The 19,907-nt window shown below is 47.3% G+C and overlaps 1 protein-coding gene and 1 long non-coding RNA gene across 3 annotated transcripts; one reads left to right on the forward strand and one right to left on the reverse strand.

The window, feature by feature from the left end:
* Positions 1-405: 405 nt before the first annotated feature.
* On the reverse strand, positions 406-9,810 carry LOC310650729 (active breakpoint cluster region-related protein-like). The gene is made up of 5 exons (XM_083380317.1): positions 9,549-9,810; positions 7,683-7,792; positions 5,807-5,946; positions 4,388-4,522; positions 406-587 (listed from the first exon to the last, which is right to left on the reverse strand). The coding sequence occupies exons 1-5, from the start codon at positions 9,555-9,557 to the stop codon at positions 478-480; spliced, it is 504 nt and encodes a 167-aa protein (XP_083236443.1). The 5' UTR covers positions 9,558-9,810; the 3' UTR covers positions 406-477.
* LOC310650730 lies at positions 3,567-17,280 on the forward strand. 2 transcript variants are annotated; one of them, XR_014494415.1, is made up of 3 exons: positions 3,567-3,826; positions 10,641-10,828; positions 12,891-17,280. It is a non-coding gene; the product is annotated as an uncharacterized lncRNA (long non-coding RNA). The 2 variants fall into 2 exon arrangements; XR_014494416.1 differs by lacking the exon at positions 3,567-3,826 and having other exon boundaries at positions 10,588-10,828.
* Positions 17,281-19,907: the final 2,627 nt, after the last annotated feature.

The raw sequence follows: 19,907 nt of genomic DNA on the forward strand, positions 1-19,907 counted from the left end.
TATTCTATTCTATTCTATTCTATTCTTATTCTATTCTATTCTATTCTATTCTATTCTATTCTATTCTATTCTATTCTATTCTATTCTATTCTATTCTATTCTATTCTATTCTATTCTATTTTCCTCTCCTCTCCTATTCTATCCTATCCCATAACTCCATTCCATTCCATTCTCCTGTTTTCTGTTCTATTCTATTCTAAAATTTGGGCCACCATTCTGGTCGTAAGTGGAGGACTACCTGTAACTTGCCGGCAATCCTGGAAAGCTTGGAAGGGAATGAAGGGAGGTGGGACGGAAAACGGGAACGTGCAAAGGAAAATCTAGTCGGAGCTCAAGAAGCTTCTTGGATGAGAAGCGAAACGTCTTCAAAGAAGAACAAGAAAGTCGAGCTGCCTCGCAGAAAACGCACCGTTGGGTGCAAGAGAAACGAGTGAAAAGTTAACGAAAGACACCCCCACACACAAAAGATGGGGAAACTCACCGTTTTAAGTGTTCTAGGAGGAAGAGGAAGGTGATGAGGTTGGGGTCCGGGAGCGAGCGTAGAAGATGCAGCATGCAGTTTTCCTTGGCCGAAGGGTCGGAAAGCGCTAGAAAAATCAAAACAAAAACCCAAATGGAATTAAAGAGAAAAGAAGTGGGTAAATAAATAAATAAATTAATAATAATAATAATAATAATAATAATAATAATAATAATAATGGGGATGGGTTGGGATTTTATTGTTGTTTTAAATGTATTTAACTTAGTGTTGTAGCTTAGGCATTTCGTTTAATTCTTTTTTAACTTTTGTATTTTTGTAATTTTATTGTTTGCCCTGTTCACCGCCCTGAGTCCTTCGGGAGAAGGGCGGTATACAAATAAAATTATTATTATTATTATTATTATTATTATTATTATTATTATTATTATTATTAATAATAATAATAATAATAATAATAATAATAATGCTAGATGAGAAGCAAAGGGAAAAAATCCCCCAAGAAATCTAGTTGCCTTTTGGAAAGGCACATAATAAAATAATAGAGTTGGAAGGGAACTTGGAGGTCATCTAGAGAGCCTAGAGAGCCGTTGGAGATCCAGTCGATCCGAATCCGACCGATTGCGATTAAGAATCCTCACCAGGTCTTATCTCGCTGCGATAAGGGTGGCAAAATCCAACTACTTTTCCACCCTCATCGCGTCCGCAGATAATCGCCCGGCTGCCTTGTTCAGGGTGACTCGCTCCCTACTGAACCAAGAGGTGAGGGAGGAACCCTTGCAGGGTCGAGCCGAGGAATTCGGTCAATATCTGCTGGATAAAATTGCTCGGATTCGGACCGGCCTGGACTCCAACTGGGCTGAGCTGGAAGAACAAGACATGGACAGTCTTGTCGACGTCATCTGGGAGGAATTTGATCCTGTAACTCCTAAGGAAGTGGACAGGATTATGAGAACGTTGAGCGCCTCCACATGCTTACTGGATCCGTGCCCTTCCTGGCTGGCTTATGCAGCTCGAGAGGGGACACGAGGCTGGTTCCTGGCGGTCATCTCTGCTTCTCTGAGTGAGGGTCACTTCCCCACCGCCTTGAAGGAGGCGGTGGTGAGACCTCTCCTCAAGAAGCCCACCTTGGACCCATGCTCATTGAATAACTTTCGTCCAGTCTCCAATCTTCGCTTCCTTGCGAAGGTTGTTGAGAGTGTGGTGGCGCATCAGCTCCCTCTGGTCCTGGATGAAGCGGTTTATCTAGACCCGTACCAATCGGGCTTCAGGCCGGGCTACAGCACAGAGACGGCATTGGTCGCTCTGATAAATGATCTCTGGAGAGCCCGGGACAGGGGCCATTCCTCTGTCCTAGTCTTATTAGACCTCTCGGCGGCTTTCGATACCATCGACCATGGTATCTTGCTGCGACGCCTCAGGGGACTGGGAGTGGGAGGCACGGTTCTGCGTTGGTTCTCCTCCTTTCTCCAGGGTCGCTCGCAGTCGGTGCTGGCAGGGGGACAGAGGTCGACCCCGAGGCCTCTCGCTTGCGGAGTCCCTCAGGGGTCGGTCCTCTCGCCTCTCCTGTTCAACATCTACATGAAACCGCTGGGCGAGATCATTCGCAGCTTTGGAGTAGGGTACCATCAGTATGCTGATGACACCCAGCTTTTCATCTCAACTCCAAACAACATCAGTGATGCCCTCGTCGTGATGTCCCGCTGCCTGAAAGCGGTCCGGGAATGGATGGGGAGGAACAGGCTTCAACTCAACCCGGACAAGACTGAATGGCTGTACGTACCGGCAAGCCAGGATACTCAGAACATCCCATCCCTTAACATCGGGGACAAGTTACTACCCCCTGTTGATAGGGCCCGCAACCTGGGTGTCCTCCTAGACTCGCAGCTCTCCCTGGAAGACCACATAGGAGCTGTGACCAAGGGGGCCTTCTCCCGGGTTCGACTAGTTCGCCAACTACGGCCTTATCTGGACCTGGATGCCTTACGTACAGTCACCCATGCTCTTGTGACCTCTCGCCTAGACTACTGTAACGCTCTCTACATGGGGCTGCCCTTGAGATCCACTCGGAAGCTTCAACTGGTGCAAAGTGCAGCGGCACGGACACTCTTGGGAGCCTCCCGATACTCCCATATCACACCTCTCCTCCGTGCGCTGCACTGGCTTCCGGTTGCCTTCCGTGTGAAGTTCAAGGTGCTAACAATGACATACAAAGCCCTACATGGCATGGGTCCGGACTACCTACGGGAGCACCTTCTGCCAATGTCAGCACCCCACCGCCCTGTGCGCTCCCACAGAGAGGGCCTCCTCAGGGTGCCACCGCTCAAGGAATGTCGGCTGGCGGCCCCCAGGGGGAGGGCATCCTCAGTGGGTGCGCCAGCCCTCTGGAACTGCTTGCCAACCGAAATCCGGATGGCCCCCGACCTCCGCACCTTCCGGCGCGACTTAAAGACTTACCTGTTCCAGCAGTCCGGCCTGGCCTGATACCTCTAATTGGGGTCCCAGTTTGTTTTTACTATTGTTTTTCACTATTGTTCAATCTGTATACCTACCTTACTCTGTACACCGCCCCGAGTCCCTCGGGAGAAGGGCGGTTTATAAAAACAAACAAATAAATAAATAAATCTAGTCCAACCCCCCGCCCCCTGCTCAGGCAGGAAAACCTCCAGTGTTGGAGCATTCACCGTTTCTGGAGGCAGGTGGTTCCGCTGGTTAATTGTTCTTTCCCAAATTCAATTCAACACCGCAATCCAGTCTCAAACCATGAAGCTCTTAGAAGCCAAGCTAAGAGTTATTCATTTTTATTTATTATCAAGAGTTTTACCTGGCTTTGGGTAAGCTGGCTTGAGGCCACAGGTCTGCGTTTTAGGTTTCTGCCCAAACCTTGGCTTTAAGTCCAGTTGTTGGCAAAACCAAGCCAAACCCTGGCTAGCTGTAATCCAATTTTGGATTTTATTTTTTATTTTTGAGTGCCAGCCAGGTTGTTTAATTTATCGTTCCCTGCTGGAACAAAGCTACAAACTTAAGTTAACTTAAGGCTTAATTCTGGAATGGGGGCAGATTTGCTAAATCAGCCCCAGATGCTGGATGGGAGGGAGGAGGGACAGAGGACCACCCAGCCAATCAGGAAGCGGGATGGGAAGCCAGATGTCCACCAGGGCCGAACAGATGTTGTTGATTTAAGGCAAGCCAGGCCGTTTTTTGCAGTAAACAAGTGCAATCCGTTAATTTACAGCAAAGTCCTCGACTGACGACCACAAGGGAGAACAAAACGTCCGTTGCTAAGTGAAGCATTTCTGAAAGCGAGTTTTGCCCACATTTAACAACCTTCCTCGCCACGGTCGTTAAGTGAGTAACCCGGTTGTTAAGTGAAGCCAGCTTTCCCCCGTTGGCTTTGTTTGTCAGAAGGTCGCAAAAGGGGATCGTGTGACCCCCGGGACACAGCGACCGTCATAAACAGGAGCTAGTTGCCAAGGGGACCAGTGGGATTTTCATCACGTGACCGTGGAGAGGCTGCAACGGTCGTTAAGTGTGAAAAACGGTCCTAAGTCCCCCTTTTCAGTGCCGTTGCAACTTTGGACGGTCCCTAAGTGAAGCTTTGTAAGTTGAGGACTACCTGTATTTCTTTTTTTTTCCCCCGTCCGTTCGCCCCTCGAGATAAATCCGCATTTTGATCATGGAACCACGGAGATGCTTGTAAGTGTGAAAATGGCTCAGGAGTGACATTTTTTCAGTGACATTGCAACTTTCAACGGTCCCTAAACGAACCGTTGTAACTCGAGGACTATGTGTACTGATTGCAAACTTTCCCAAAAATGAAATCGGCTTTGCTCTGGCTTTTAAGAGTCTAAAGCTGCAGAGCTGATCTCCCTCCATCTGCCCCAAATCTGAGTGAAGGGAACTGGTTACCAATGCCTTGCATAAAAGTTGGATAGAGCCGGTCGGTCAGCAGAGGCTCCGGCAGTTCGCGGAAGTACAGCTTCAGGGTCCCCGCGATGGCGTTGATATCCATGTCGCTCAGCATCACCAGGATATCTGTGCTGTCTAAGGTTCAAATCAAGCCTGGTTTTAGAATAGGGTCTCTCAAGGTTGGCTACTTGTAGAGGGAGGGGGCTTCCACTCCCAGAATCCCCCAGCCAGCATGCTTTAAGAGGGATGGACTTCCACTCCCAGAATTCCCCAGCCTGCATGCTTTAAGAGGGGTGGGCTTCCACTCCCAGAATCCCCCAGCCAGCATGCTTTAAGAGGGGTGGGCTTCCACTCCCAGAATCCCCCAGCCAGCCTGCTTTAAGAGGGATGGGCTTCCACTCCCAGAATTCCCCAGCCAGCCTGCTTTAAGAGGGGTGGATTCAACTCCCAGAATTCCCTAGCTAGGATGCTTTAAGAGGATTGGACTTCCTCTCCCAGAATCCGCCAGCCAGCCTGCTTTAAGAGCAGCGGACCTCAACTCCCAGAATTCCCCAGCCAGCCTGCTTTAAGAGGGGTGGACTTCCACTCCCAGAATTCCCCAGCCAGCCTGCTTTAAGAGGATTGGACTTCCTCTCCCAGAATTCCCCAGCCAGCCTGCTTTAAGAGGATTGGACTTCCTCTCCCAGAATCCGCCAGCCAGCCTGCTTCAAGAGGGGTGGACTCCCAACACCCAGAATTCCTCAGCCAGCCTGCTTTAAGAGGAGTGGACTTCCACTCCCAGAATTCCATGCTTTAAGACAGGTGTATTTCAACTACCAGAATCCCCCTGCCAGCATGTATGGACACCATATATCTAAAAGAAGCTGGGTGGGGAATTCTGGGACTTGAAATCCATAACACGTCTTAAAACCCCTAAGGTTGAGAAACAGTGGTTTAGAACCTCCATATTCAGAGGCAGCCTACCTCAAAATTTCAACAATATAGAAGCTTGCAGAGCTATTGGCCCAGTTTGAAACCTCCCACTTGGAGGGCGGCAATGCTCAAACACGAGCGTGAAACACATCATCATTTGCACACTTCCAAGATCGAAATAAAGGAAGGGAGGGAGGGAGGAATAAAGAAAAGGGGAGGGAAGGAGGGAGGGAGGGAGAAAGAAAGAAAGAAAGGAAGAAAAAGAAAGAAAGAAAGAGAAAGAAAGGAAAGACAGAAAGGAAGGAAGGAAGGAAAGAAAGAAAGAAAGAAAGAAAGAAAGAAAGAAAGAAAGAAAGAAAGAAAGGAAAGAAAGAAAGAGAGAGAAAGAAAGAAAGAAAGAAAGAAAGAAAGAAAGAAAGAAAGAAAGAAAGAAAGAAAGAAAGAAAGAAAGAAAGAAAGAAGAAAGAAAGAAAGAAAGAGAAAGAAAGAAAGAAAGGCGAAGCTCACTGGAATCAAAGGCGGCTTTCAAGTCCTGGATTTTGGTGGCCACCCCTGAGATCCGGTAGATCCCGACTTCATCAATGCCCCGTTTCTCTACCTCCTCCACACACTGGCGCACAACATAGGGGATCTTGGAGCGCTCCCGCCTGTGGGGAAAAAAAGAGAGCGTGGCGGGTCAGAGCACCCCTGCAATTCTGCAGAAGACGGCCCAACCTGTAAAACAGCGTTTCTCAGCCTCATTTTGAGCTATCTGGACTTCCACTCCCAGAATTCCCCAGCTGTATTATTTTTAGAAATAATTTACAGCGGTGGACATACCTAATCCTCCTTCCTCCTTCTCTTACAAACAACCCTGTAAGGTAGGGTGGGCTGAGAGAGGGACTGGCCCGAAGTCACCCAGCTGGCTTTCATTCCTAAGGCAGGACTAGAACTCACCGTCTCCTGGTGATTGGCGCAAAGTCACCCAGCCGGTTTTCAAGCCTAAGGCGGGACTAGAACTCCCTGTCACCTGGTGATTGGCCCGAAGTCACCCAGCCGGCTTTCATTCCGAAGGCGGGACTAAAACTCAGTCGCCTGGTGATTGGCCCAAAGTCATCCAGCTGGCTTTCAAGCCTAAGGCGGGACTAGAACTCCCTGTCACCTGGTGATTGGCCCAAAGTCACCCAGCCGGCTTTCATGCCTAAGGCGGGACTAGAACTCACTGTCACCTGGTGATTGGCCCAAAGTCACCCAGCCGGCTTTCATGCCTAAGGTGGGACTAGAACTCCCTGTCACCTGGTGATTGGCCCAAAGTCACCCAGCCGGCTTTCATGCCTAAGGCGGGACTAGAACTCAAAGTTGCCTGGTGATTGGCCCAAAGTCACCCAGCCGGCTTCCATGCTTAAGGCGGGACTAGAACTCAAAGTTGCCTGGTGATTGGCCCAAAGTCACCCAGCCGGCTTTCATGCCTAAGGCGGGACTAGAACTCACCATCTCCTGGAGATTGGCCCAGAGTCACCCAGCCGGCTTTCATGCCTAAGGCGGGACTAAAACTCAAAGTTGCCTGGTGATTGGCCCAAAGTCACCCAGCCGGCTTTCATGCCTAAGGCGGGACTAGAACTCACCATCTCCTGGTGATTGGCCCAGAGTCACCCAGCCAGCTTTCATACCTAAGGCGGGACTAAAACTCAAAGTTGCCTGGTGATTGGCCCAAAGTCACCCAGCCGGCTTTCATGCCTAAGGCGGGACTAGAACTCACCGTCTCCTGGTGATTGGCCCAGAGTCACCCAGCTGGCTTTCATGCCTAAGGCGGGACTAAAACTGAAAGTTGCCTGGTGATTGGCCCAGAGTCACCCAGCTGGCTTTCGTGCCTAAGGCGGGACTAGAACTCACCGTCTCCTGGTGATTGGCCCCGAGTCACCCAGCCAGCTTTCATGCCTAAGGCGGGACTAGAACTCACCATCTCCTGGTGATTGGCCCAGAGTCACCCAGCCGGCTTTCATGCATGAAGGCGGGACTAGAACTCACCGTCTCCGGGTGATTGGCCCAGAGTCACCCAGCCGGCTTTCATGCCTAAGGCGGGACTAGAACTCACCATCTCCTGGTGATTGGCCCAGAGTCACCCAGCCGGCTTTCATGCCTAAGGCGGGACTAAAACTCAAAGTTGCCTGGTGATTGGCCCAAAGTAACCCAGCCGGCTTTCATGCCTAAGGCGGAACTAGAACTCACCGTCTCCTTGTGATTGGCCCAAAGTCACCCAGCTGGCTTTCATGCCCAAGGCGGTACTAGAACTCGCTGTCTCCCAGTTTGTAGCTGGTGCCTTAATCACTAGATCAAACTGGCTCTTCACATATATTCTCCAAATACGTTGTTGTTCCCACCCACACATTCTGGCCCAACTTACTTAGTGACCACGCTGATTTTGACTCCGAAGACCCCCGTCTGCTTTTTCGAGGGGGTCCTCTTGAGGCTCATATCCCGGCTGGTGAATTTCATTGAAAATTCGACTTTCACCTGAAAGAAAAACAGACCAATCAGGAAATCACCAACTGGAAAAAATTAGGCAAAGCAGCTAGTCCTCACGTTATGACTGTAATTGGAACTGGAATTCCCGTTGCTCAGAACGGCGGTTGCTATTTGAGTCGCGTTCTGCATTTACAACCTTTCTTTTTTTGCCACGGTTGTTAAGCGAATCTTTGCAGACATTAAGCGGATCACATGGTTGTTAAGCGAATCCAGTTTTCCCCGTGTTCATCACCTGACCCCAGGAACCGTCATAAATATGAGTCAGTTGCCAAGCGCCCAGATTCTGATGACAGGTAGTCCTCAACGTATGACCACAACGGAGCCCAAAATTTCTGTTGCTAAGTGAAACATTTGTTAAGTGAGTTTTGCACCATTCACGACCTTCCTTGCCACCGTTGTTAAGTGAATTGCTGTGACTGTTAAGTCAGTAACAACGGTTGTTAAGTGGATCAGGCTTCGTGATGGACTTTGCTTGTCACAAGGTCGCAAAACAGGTCACATGACCCTGGGACGTTCCGACCGTCATAAATATGAACCAATTGCCAAATATCTGAAATTTGATCACCTGACCATGGGGAAGCTGCAACGGTCATAAGTGTGAAAAATGGCCTTGTCCCTTTTTTCCAGTGCTGTTGTAACTTCAAACGGTCACTAAATGAGGCATCATAAGTCGAGGACTACCTGTACATGATTATGGGCCTGCTGCGACGGACATCAACGCGAGGACTAGCCATAAGCCATTGTTTTCACTGCCGTTGTAACTTTGAACGGTCACTAAGTGAAGCATCGTAAGTCGAGGACTACCTGTACGTAATTATGGGCTTCCTGCGATGGACGTAAGCATGAGGACTGATCATAAGTCCCTTATTTCTAGTGCCATTGAAACTGAACGGTCAGTAAATGAGGCATCATAAGTCGAGGACTACATGTACACGATTATGGGCCTCCTGCGACGGACATCAACGCGAGGACTAGTCATAAGCCACTGTTTTCAGTGCCGCTGTAACTTTGAACGGTCACTAAATGAAGCACCGTAAGTCGAGGACTACCTGTACATAATTATGGGCTTCCTGCGATGGACATAAGTGCGAGGACTGATCATAAGTCCCTTATTTCCAGTGCCATTGAAACTGAACGGTCACTAAATGAGGCATCGTAAGTCGAGAACTACCTGTACATGATTATGGGCCTCCTGCGACGGACATCAACGTGAGGACTAGTCATAAGCCACTGTTTTCAGTGCTGCTGTAACTTTGAACGGTCACTCAATGAAGCATCGTAAGTCAAGGACTACCTGTACGTAATTATGGGCTTCCTGCGATGGACGTAAGTGCGAGGACTGATCATAAGTCCCTTATTTCCAGTGCCATTGAAACTGAACGGTCACTAAATGAGGCATCATAAGTCGAGGACTACCTGTACACGATTATGGGCCTCCTGCGACGGACATCAACGCGAGGACTAGCCATAAGCCACTGTTTTCAGTGCCGTTGTAACTTTGAATGGTCACTAAATGAAGCATCGTAAGTCGAGGACTACCTGTACATGATTATGGGCCTCCTGCGATGGACATCAGCGCGAGGACTGATCACAAGTCCCTTATTTTCAGGGCCATTGAAACTTTGAACGGTCATTAAATGGGCTGTCGTAAGTCGAGGACCCCCGGTAACCAGAGGAAGGGGGAGGCCCCGGAGGAAGGGAGGGGGAGACGGAAAGGGGGCGACTGGCACCCCGTCTTACTCACCCCGTTCATCTCGATCACGTCCACCTGCCAGTTTTTCGTCTGCACCGTCTGGGGGTCCAACTAAAATAGGAAAGAAAAAAAAAAAAGAAATGTGAGAAAAATTAGGCCTCCGCTACTTGTCCGGATTGCTTTGGTCGTCGTAATATGGGGAGTCCTCGAGTTAGCGACCAAAACAGCACCCCGAATGTCCGTTGCTAAGTGAGACGTTTGTTAATAAGTCAGCTTTTTAAAAATGTTTGGGTTATTTCAGCGTTTCCCAACCTTAGGAACTTGAAGATGCGTGGACTTCAACTCCCAGAATTCCCCAGCCAGCTATGCTGGCTGGGGAATTCTGGGAGTTGAAGTCCACGCATCTTCAAGTTCCTAAGGTTGGAAAACGCTGGGTTATTTGGCAAAAGGGTGAGGGTTCCTCCCCTCCCCAAAACAGGTTGTGCTTCCAGGGAGACCCCAAGTGGGAGGCAAAAAAAAAAAAAAAATCTCAAGGAAAAAAGGGATTCACGCTACAGGCGGTCCTTGACTTACGACCGCAACGGAGCCCCAAATTTATGGCGGTAAGCGAGATACTTGTTAAAAAGAGAATTTTGCCCCGTTTCGCGACCTTTCGTGTCACGGTTGTTAAGTGAATCTGGCTTTGCTGGTCAGGCGGTCGCAAAAGGGGATTGCATGACACCACACACACACACCCCCCGGGACTCTGCAAACCGTCATAAATGCGAGTCAGTTGGCCAGCATCTTTAATTTTGATCCCGTGATCCTGGGGATGCTGCAACGATCGTGTGAACCCACGGTCATAACTCTCTTTTTTTCTGTGCCGTTGTAACTACGAAGGGTCCCTAAAAGGGATGGCGTAAGTTGGGGACTATCTGTAAATGCTGTAATCTAAGGTAGTCCTCGGCTTACGACCGTTCACTCTGTTTGAAGCGACTGCAAAAAAAAAGTAACCATCCTCGTGCTTAACAAACCATCAAGTCACACAGAATCACAATCTAAAATGATTGTACGTCACTTTTCCCAGTGCCGTTGTAATTTGAATGGTCACTAAACGAGCGGTTGTTAAGACGAAGACTTCCTGTTATTTGTCTTTCTTTGCAGGACCAAACTCTGCCACCCTCCACCCCTGCAGTGCGGTCTCGGGGAAGAGGGATCCCGTTGCAGGATTTGGTGACGAGTGCAAAGCCCCTCTTTTTCCCCACTTGCCGACGAAACAAAGCACAACTCAACAATTCAACACCTGAGCAGGGGGTTGGACTAGATGGCCTCCAAGGTCCCTTCCAACTCTGGTATTCTATTCTATTCTATTCTATTCTATTTCTGATTCTATTCTATTCTATTCTATTCTATTCTATTCTATTCTATTCTATTCTATTCTATTCTATTCTATTCTATTCTATTCTATTCTATTATTTTCTTTCTATTCTATTTTCTATTTTATTCTGCATTCTCTTCTGCTCTATTCTATTCTATTATTTATTTTCCTATTCTATTCTATTCTATTCTATTCTATTCTATTCTATTCTATTCTATTCTATTCTATTATATTCTGTTCTATTCTATTCTATTATTTTCTTTCTATTCTATTTTCTATTTTATTCTGCATTCTCTTCTGCTCTATTCTATTCTATTATTTATTTTTCTATTCTATTCTATTCTATTCTATTCTATTCTATTCTATTATTTTCTTTCTATTCTATTTTCTATTTTATTCTGCATTCTCTTCTGCTCTATTCTATTCTATTATTTATTTTTCTATTCTATTCTATTCTATTCTATTCTATTCTATTCTATTCTATTCTATTCTATTCTATTCTATTATTTTCTTTCTATTCTATTTTCTATTTTATTCTGCATTCTCTTCTGCTCTATTCTATTCTATTATTTATTTTCCTATTCTATTCTATTCTATTCTATTCTATTCTATTCTATTCTATTCTATTCTATTCTATTCTATTCTATTCTATTCTATTATTATTTTCTTTCTATTCTATTTTCTATTTTATTCTGCATTCTCTTCTGCTCTATTCTATTCTATTATTTATTTTCCTATTCTATTCTATTCTATTCTATTCTATTCTATTCTATTCTATTCTATTCTATTCTATTCTATTCTATTCTATTCTATTCTATTCTTCTTGTTATTGTTATTTCGGACCAAGTATGAATTTCCGAGGAATGCTGCCAACGTACAAGTTATTTTATTGGGATTATTTTGGCCACTGCAGGAAACAGCTGGATGGGAATTGAGTTGTTGTGTTTATAACACAAGGGAAATAAAATAGAAGCACTATAAATAAATAGGGATGAATCTTGCAGTCTCATAGCTATAAAAAACCCGAATTTTTGGCTGATTTCCTTCTCTCTCTCTCTCTCCTCCCCCCCCCCGGTCCCCGAACTGCCCCCCAGAAGTGACTGGCCAGCCATTTGTCTGAAATGGTATAGGGTCTCCTGCCTGAGCAGGGGGTTGGACTAGATGACCTCCGAGGTCCCTTCCAACTCTGTTATTCTGTTATTAACACTGGAGATTTTTAAGAAGAAACTGGACAACCCTTGGTCTGAAATGGGATAGGGTCTCCTGCCTGAGCAGGGGGTTGGACTAGATGACCTCCAAAGTCCCTTCCAACTTTATTCTGATTATGATTAAAGGCCTTTCATAAATACATAAATACTGCTAGTTTCGGACTTACAACCGCAAGCGAGCTCTAAAAATTCCACTGCTAAGCCAGACCTTCGCGGAGTGAGTTTCGCCCCTTTTTGCGGCCTTGCTTGCCACCGTCGTTAAGCGAATCGCTGCAGTCGTGAAGTCAATTCACGCGGCTGTTCAGTAAACCCAGCTCCCCCATTGACTCGGCTCGTCACACAACCCCAGCCCAGGGCAACCGTCATAAATACGAGTCAGTGGCCAAGCGTCTAAACTTCGATCACCTGACCACGGCGGTGGGGAGGGGGGGGAAATGCTGCGACGGTCGTTAAGTCTGAAAAGCGGTCGTAAGTCCCTTTTCTCTGTGCCGCCGTAACTTCGAACGGTTCCTAAACGTACGGCTATTAAGTCGAGGATTTTCTGTTATTTGAACAATCTGGCCTGGTCTGATGGGTTAGGGGTTGGATTTAGTTTTAACACAGTTTTATTATTGTATTATATCGGGCATAATTATTTAATCCTTTTTAACTTCTTTTTTAACTTTTGTATTTATATTTTGATATTTATTGCCCTGTACACCGCCCTGAGTCCTTCGGGAGAAGGGCGGTATAAAAATTTTAATAATAATAATAATAATAATAATAATAATAATAATAATAATAATAATAATAATAATAATAATAATAATTTGTCCTTTTTTTTTGCAGGGCGACCCTCTGCCACCCTCCACCCCTGCAGTGCGGTCTCGGGGAAAGAAGGATCCGGTCTGCGGAGTGGCAGACGGGTGCAAAGCCCCCCCCCCGGTTTTCCTGCTAGCCGTCGAAACGACGCACAACCCAACGGTCGCTAAACGAGATCTTGTAAATGGAGGACTGCCTGTCCATCAATTCAGGCTGCAGACCCCCTCCCCGCTCTTTTCAGCCTCGAGTTGAGCCCTCGATTCCTTGATTCTCCAAGCTGGCGCTCCCAGGACCCCGTCTCCTCTTAAGGACAGCGGAAGGGACACCGTCGCAAGAACGTCAAGAACAGCTGGTTCTCATGGCTGAGAGACATTTCGGGAAAAACCTCCCAAAATAAACCCCAAAAGGCCATGACGGCCGCACGGCCCCGAGGACGGCCGGACGGTCCCCTGGGGGAGAGGGAGGGGCTGTGTCTGGAACGTCCCCTCCCGCTGCCTGTTTGAAGGTGGATCGGCTGAGCCTTTTGGGGTGGGTCTCCTGAGAATCTCCCTGGAGGAGGAGGAGGAGGTGATCCAGGGGGATACGGAATAACAGGGTCGGGGAGGGACATCAGAGGTCATCTAGTCCAACCCCGTGCTTAAGGAGGTTGGCGAGGAGACCCTATATACCATTCCAGACAAATGAAATTGAAAGGAAGGAAGAAAGAGAGGAAGGGAGGAAGGGAGGGAGGGAGGGAGGGAGGGAGGGAGAGAAAGAGAAAGAAAGAAAAAGAAAATGAAATAGAAAGAAAGAAGGAAGGAAAAGAAAGAAAGAAAAAGAAAATGAAATAGAAAAGAAGGAAGGAAGGAAAGAAAAAGAAGGAAGAAAGAAAGAAAGAAAAAGAAAGAAGGAAGGAAAGAAAAAGAAAGAAAGAAAGAAAGAAAGAAAGAAAGAAAGAAAGAAAGAAAGAAAGAAAGAAAGAAAGAAAAGAAAAGAAAGGAAGGAAAGAAAGAAAGAAAAAAGAAAGAAAGAAAGAAAGAAAGAAAGAAAGAAAGAAAGAGAAAGAAAGAGGGAGGAAGATCTTGAGTATTTGCCCACAATGAAATAAGGGTTGGAGTAGATGACCTCTATGGTCCTTTCCAGCTCTATGTGGAAGGAAGGAAGAGAAGAAGGAAGAAGGGAAGGAAGGATAGCAGAATAACACACACACACACACACACACACACACACACACACACACCATCAAGGATTATAGCTGCATTTCAAGCACAAATATTAAGCGCGGGGGTTTAACCCAAATTGTGCAGATGGCAGAATCGGCTTTCTGTCTACTGCACAGCCGGAACGATACAACACGCTGGATTATGCGCCTTCGGGAGTGCGCAAAGCAGCTGTTGCATTTGGCCAGCTGTGTCTCTGCAGCAAACAATGGATTGTTTCTTTTGGGTGGGGTGGGGTAGGTGGGCAGCACGCCCCTGCACCCCCCAGGCCGGCTGCTCCACCTTTCATTTGCGGCCACCACAAAGCCCATGTGCAGCTTCGCCCCCTCCAATGCGCTACAACCCACTGGATTGTGCGCCTTCCGGAGTGTGCAAAGCAGCTCGGTTGCATTCGGCCAGCTGTGTCTCTGCAGCAGACGATGGTTTATTTCTTAATGTGTGTGGGGTGTGTATGGCAAGCACACTCCTGCACCGCAGGCTGGCTGTCCCACCTTTAGTTGCCGCCACCACAAAGCCCATGTGCAGGTTCGCCCCCTCGCCCAGGGCCACCCCCTGGAGTGAGAGGGCTCAGCTCTGAGGAAGACAGCTTGATTAAAACCAGGTTAAAGTGGGGAATTTTAAGCCCACATCCTGGCTTGCAGGAAGCCCGCCCCTTCCCTAACTTGTAAGCATGACCCCGGGACCCTGTGACCGTCATAAATATGAGTCAGTTACTGAGCGTCTGAATTTTAAACACCTGACCGTGGGGGAAATGCAGCGGTCATGTGAACAACGGTCATAAGTCCGTTTTTTCAGTGCCGTCACTAAATGATTGGTCATAAGCTGGGGACTACCTGTAGTGCTATAATCTAAGGTAGTCCTCAAGTTACGACTATTCCTTCCGTTCGAAGTGACTGCAGACCGATGGAAGCCGTCCTCGTACTTGCAAACATCAAGTGTGTCCCTGCGGTCACACAATCACCCCCTGGGCCCTTGTCAACTGCCTCACGCTTACGACGGCAGCGTCCCGGGGCTGCCATTTGCAGTCTTCCTTCCCCAGCGCGGGGAAGCCAGGTTCGCTTAACGACCGCGCAAAACAAAATGTGAAACTCAGGCTTAAGGAACGCGTCGCTTAACGACCGCAGGATGTGTCGGTTCCAACTGCGGTCGTAAAGTGAGGATTAACCAGACTAGCTAACCAGATGCAGAGAGCGGGAGCTGTCGCCTCGTCACATCTGGAGGCCAGTTGGCAGGAAGGCTGTCCTAGATTCTGGGTGTTCTTTTTCAAAGGACTGGGGACCCGCCTTCGGCACATGCTCAGGGGCTCCATGTAACCTGCCCCCCCCCCCGAGCTTGGGAGAAACTCGCCAGCTGCTGTTTTCTTCGCATCTCGGCGTGGTTTGGCGCCAACATTTCTAAACACAACGTGGACCCACAACCGCACAGCTGAGGACAAAGGACCTTCCTGCAACTTTAGGGAAGGAGCATTCCAACAACCTTCAAAACCTGGTCATGGTTAACCTTGGTTTGTTCGGCGCGAGGAGAGCATTTCGCACGTTCTTGAAGCCGCACAAGCCCCAGAAACAGACTCTGATTTTCTAACCAATTGTGGGTCCGTGTGTTCTCCACTTGCGCCCAGTGTTAACATTAACAAAAAACGTTTTAATTGTTTTAATGGTTGCATATTTTCGAATCGTCAGCCCCCCCCTCCGGGAATCATGGAATTGAGAACGGGGGGGGGGGGCTGGGGAAACGGAAGAAATCAGAAATTTAACGATGTTGTGGTAGCTTGTAAAAAGGGGTGGGCAGAATGATTATTTTTGAAATATTTTTTTCCTTATTCAACTGTATGTCAAAGGTTTGTTTTTTTCCTTTTCTTTCTTTTTAGGCACGTTCCCCCCCCCCCCGTTGTGTAGCCTTCTCTAGTTTTGTTTCTTATTTCCCTTTTTTTTTTGCAGCCTTTAATGCAGGGGTCCTCAACACCCACCCACCCACCCCCCGCTCCAACCCACGGTCCAGTGGCGGGCTGCAAACGGGCTCTAGAAGTGGTGTGCCAACACACGTGTGCACACACATACAAAGCTGGATTTGTGAAAGTGGCATAAAGACAAATCCACCACCACTCCGCCAGTCCACCAAGCTGGAAAGGTTGGGGACCACAGTTTTAATGATTTGAATAAGAAAGGAAAGAAAGAAAGAAAGAAAGAAAGAAAGAAAGAAAGAAAGAAAGAAAGAAAGAAAGAAAGAAAGAAAGAAAGAAAGAAAGAAAGAAAGAAAGAAAGAAGAAAGAAAGAAAGAAAGAAAGAAGAAAGAAGGAAAGAAAGAAAGAAAGAAAGAAGAAAGAAAGAAAGAAAGAAAAAAAGAAAGAAAGAAGGAAGGAAGGAAGAAAGAAAGAAAGAAAGAAAGAAAGAAAGAAAGAAAGAAAGAAAGAAAGAAAGAAAGAAAAGAAAGAAAGAAAGAGAGAGAGAGAGAAAGAGAGAAAGAGAGAAAGAAAGAGAGAAAAGAAAAGAAAAGAGGGAGGAAGGAAGGAAGAATAGCAAAATAACAGAGTTGGGAGGGACCTTGGAGGTCTTCTAGTCCAACCCCCTGTGCAAGCAGGAGACCCCCACATCATTTCAGAAAAATGGAAGGAAGGAAGGAAGGAAGAAAGGAAGGAAAAGGAAAGAAGAGAGAAAGAGAGAGAGAGAGAAAGAAAAGAGGGAGGGAGAGAGGAAGGAGGGAAGGAAGGAAGAAGGAAAGAAGAGGAAGGAAGAAAGAAAGGGAGGGAGGGAGAGAGGAAGGAAGGAAGGAGATGAAGGAAGGAGAAAAAGGAAGAAAGGAAGAAAGCAAGGAAGGAAGGAAGGAAAGAGAAGAAAGGAAGGGGAAAAAGGAAGGAAGAAAGAAAAGAAAGAGAAAGAAAAAGGAAGGAAGGAAGAGGAAGAAAGGAAGGAAGGAGGAAGGAAGGAAAGAGAAGAAAGGAAGGGGAAAAAGGAAGGAAGAAAAGAAAGAGAAAGAAAAAGGAAGGAAGAGGAAGAAAGGAAGGAAGGAAGGAGAAAGGAAGGAAGGAAGGAAAGAGAAGAAAGGAAGGGGAAAAAGGAAGGAAGAAAGAAAAGAAAGAGAAAGAAAAAGGAAGGAAGGAAGAGGAAGAAAGGAAGGAAGGAGGAAGGAAGGAAGGACAGAAAGAGAAGAAAGGAAGGGGAAAAAGGAAGGAAGGAAGAAAAGAAAGAGAAAGAAAAAGGAAGGAGAAAGGAAGGAAGGAAGGAAGTAGGAAGGAAAAAAAAGAGAGAGAGAAAGAAAATAAAAGAAACTTCAGCCATGGGTCCTGAAAACAGAGATGTCCGCCTCTCGCTCCTGGATGTGCCAAAAGGCAACATCTGGGCTCTTGATGCACAAAACCAGATGTTCCCCTGCCCACCTCCAGGCTGGGATTCTGAGAACTCCTGGAAAATCACCCTGATTTAACCTCCAAGAACGTTTTTAAAACTGCTGGGGTGGGGGGTGGGGGGTCTCAGCCCGTGAGACGTTTTATATCAAAAATGCGTTTGAGCCTTTGCGCTGTTTAAAACCTGAACCGAGTCCCGGGTGGACTGAGAATCAGCCTCTCCAGGAGATATAATTCGACAGTCGAGCTGAAACCAAATTAATCAAGTAAAAAAACACTGGATGATGTATGTTATGTTTATGTTTAAAATGTATTGTAAAACTTTAAAACTCTTTAATAATTAAAGAGTTTATCAAACGCTGAGCGCAACCTGTGTTGGATCCCCACATTATTTCTTCTGACACCCTAAAAATAAACCTTCCGGAGAGGGATCTCAGCCGCCGGTGCCAACTTAAGCTGGCACGAGATGGGCAAACTCTCAAAGCGCCACCTTGGCGTATATGCAGATCCCCGGGTTGTTTTTGAGGTACACACACACACACACACACACACACACACAAATTATTTGGCCAGGTGTCTGCCAAATCCCCTGGTCCCCAAGGAGATCTGGGGCACCTGGTGGATCCCCCACTCCCGTCCAGAAGGCGAACAAAACAACAGCAACTGGATTGATGTGTCTGGAGCGGATGGCTAAATTCATTTGCAGAGAGAGATTGGCTTTTTTGTCTGTGCAAACAGCTGGGAGCCAGGGATCCGTCTCTGTGTGTGTGTGTGTGTGTGTGTGTGTGTGTGTGTGTGTGTGTGTGTGTCCCCACTGATCGATCCAGGCTCCCTGCAAAACAAAATCCGTTTTTTTCCCCCAAATGGGAGAGATATTCGCTTTTTGATCCCCTTTTCCCCCTCCCCCAAATGGGAGAGATTTTGTGTTTGTGTGTGTGTTTGTGTTTGTGTGTGTGTGGCCACTGATCCATCCAGGCTCCCTGCAAAACAAAACACAACAAAATCCCTGGTTTCCCTCCCTCCTGCCAAATGGGAGAGAGATTGGCTTTTTGTCTGCAAACAGCTGGGAGCCAGGGATCTGTGTGTCTTTGTGTGTGTTTGTGCATGCACATGTGTATGTGTGCGTATGTAGCCACTGATTGATCCAGGCTCCTTGCAAAACAAAACAAAACAAAATGAAATCCCTGTCCGTCCGTCCCCCTCCCCCCCAAACATATTATGTCTTTCTGAAAAAACAGAACTTGAAACCCACCGGAAAGAAACTTCTTAGCCAGGCGCCTGGACTAGAATCTGAGCCGCTGTTTTTGCTGCAGGTAGTCCTTGACTTACGACCGTTCACTTAGAGACCGTTCAAAGTTAACAACATCGCTGAAAAAAGCGACTTATGTCCATTTTTCACAGTTACAGCCGTTACAGCATTCCCCACGGTCACATGGCCAAAACTTTGGGACGCTTGGCAACTGACTCATATTTATGACCGTCGCAGGGTCCCTTGGCAACTGACTCATATTTATGACCCGTCGCAGTGTCCCAGGGGTCAGGTGATCCCCCTTGGCGGCCTACTGATAAGCAAACTCAATGGGGGAAGCCAGATTCACTTAACAACCGAGTGACTAACTCAGCCACTGTGGCGATTCGCTTAACAACGGTGGCAACAAAGGTCGCAAAATGGGGACAAAACTCACCTCACGGCTACCTTTCTTGGCAAAAGAAATTTGGGGTGCCGCTGCAGTCGGAAGTCTAGCTGTACACTTAAAAGTGCAAAAGGCACAAAAAAGTGGGCAAAGGGATTTAACCTAGACGACAATTCAGTGCCTTTTGTGCACGGGGCGTTCTTAAACCACCGTTGTCATTTCACAGCAATAAATAACCACAATCCATCATCTGCCAGGCTATTTTAAAACCGAACGGGTTTTAACAGCAACAATAATTCAAGCTCTTTCGGAGAAAATTAAGCTAGTCCTCAAAATATGGCCAGTCACTTAGCGACTGTTTGATATTATGATGGACCTACCGTGTTTCCCTGAAAATAAGACCGGGTCTTATTTGTTTGTTTGGGTTTTTTTGCCTCCAAAAGAAGCACCAGGTCTTATTTTCGGGGTAGGCCTTACCTCACCTCCAGCACCACCCAGCCGGTCCACTTCTTCTGGGGCCGGAATTCTGCAGCTGCATTCGGGCCTGCATTTTGCAGTCAGGCCTTTCCGGAAGGCCTAAGCAGCCAAGTACCGAGCTATGGCCTTCCGGAAAGGCCTGCGACCAAGAAATGCCGGCCCGGCTACAGAAGAGGCCTCAGAAAAAGAAGTGGGCAGGCGAGGGGAGGCCTGGCTGCAAGGGAAGCGGGTGCGGGACGCATGGGGCAGCTCAGCACCCCCACCCCTGCCCTAGCTTGATTTTTAAGGGGTGTGCCTCGCCCCAAAACTAGGGCTTATTTCTGAGGTAGGGCTTATATTAGGCCCACCCCCCCCCCCCAAAATATCAAGCTCGGGCTTGCTGTTGGTGTAGGCC

This window comes from Vipera ursinii, assembly GCF_947247035.1.
Source record: "Vipera ursinii genome assembly, contig: scaffold_381, whole genome shotgun sequence".
In the NCBI taxonomy this organism is placed as follows: Eukaryota; Metazoa; Chordata; class Lepidosauria; order Squamata; family Viperidae; genus Vipera; species Vipera ursinii.

Coding starts and splice junctions, on each gene's coding strand:
- LOC310650729 (XM_083380317.1), bottom strand. Junction 4,523..5,806: donor GAAAGCCGCCTTTGATTCCA/GTGAGCTTCGCC, acceptor TTTGAACCTTAG/ACAGCACAGATATCCTGGTG. Junction 588..4,387: donor AACTTTTATGCAAGGCATTG/GTAACCAGTTCC, acceptor TGATTTTTCTAG/CGCTTTCCGACCCTTCGGCC.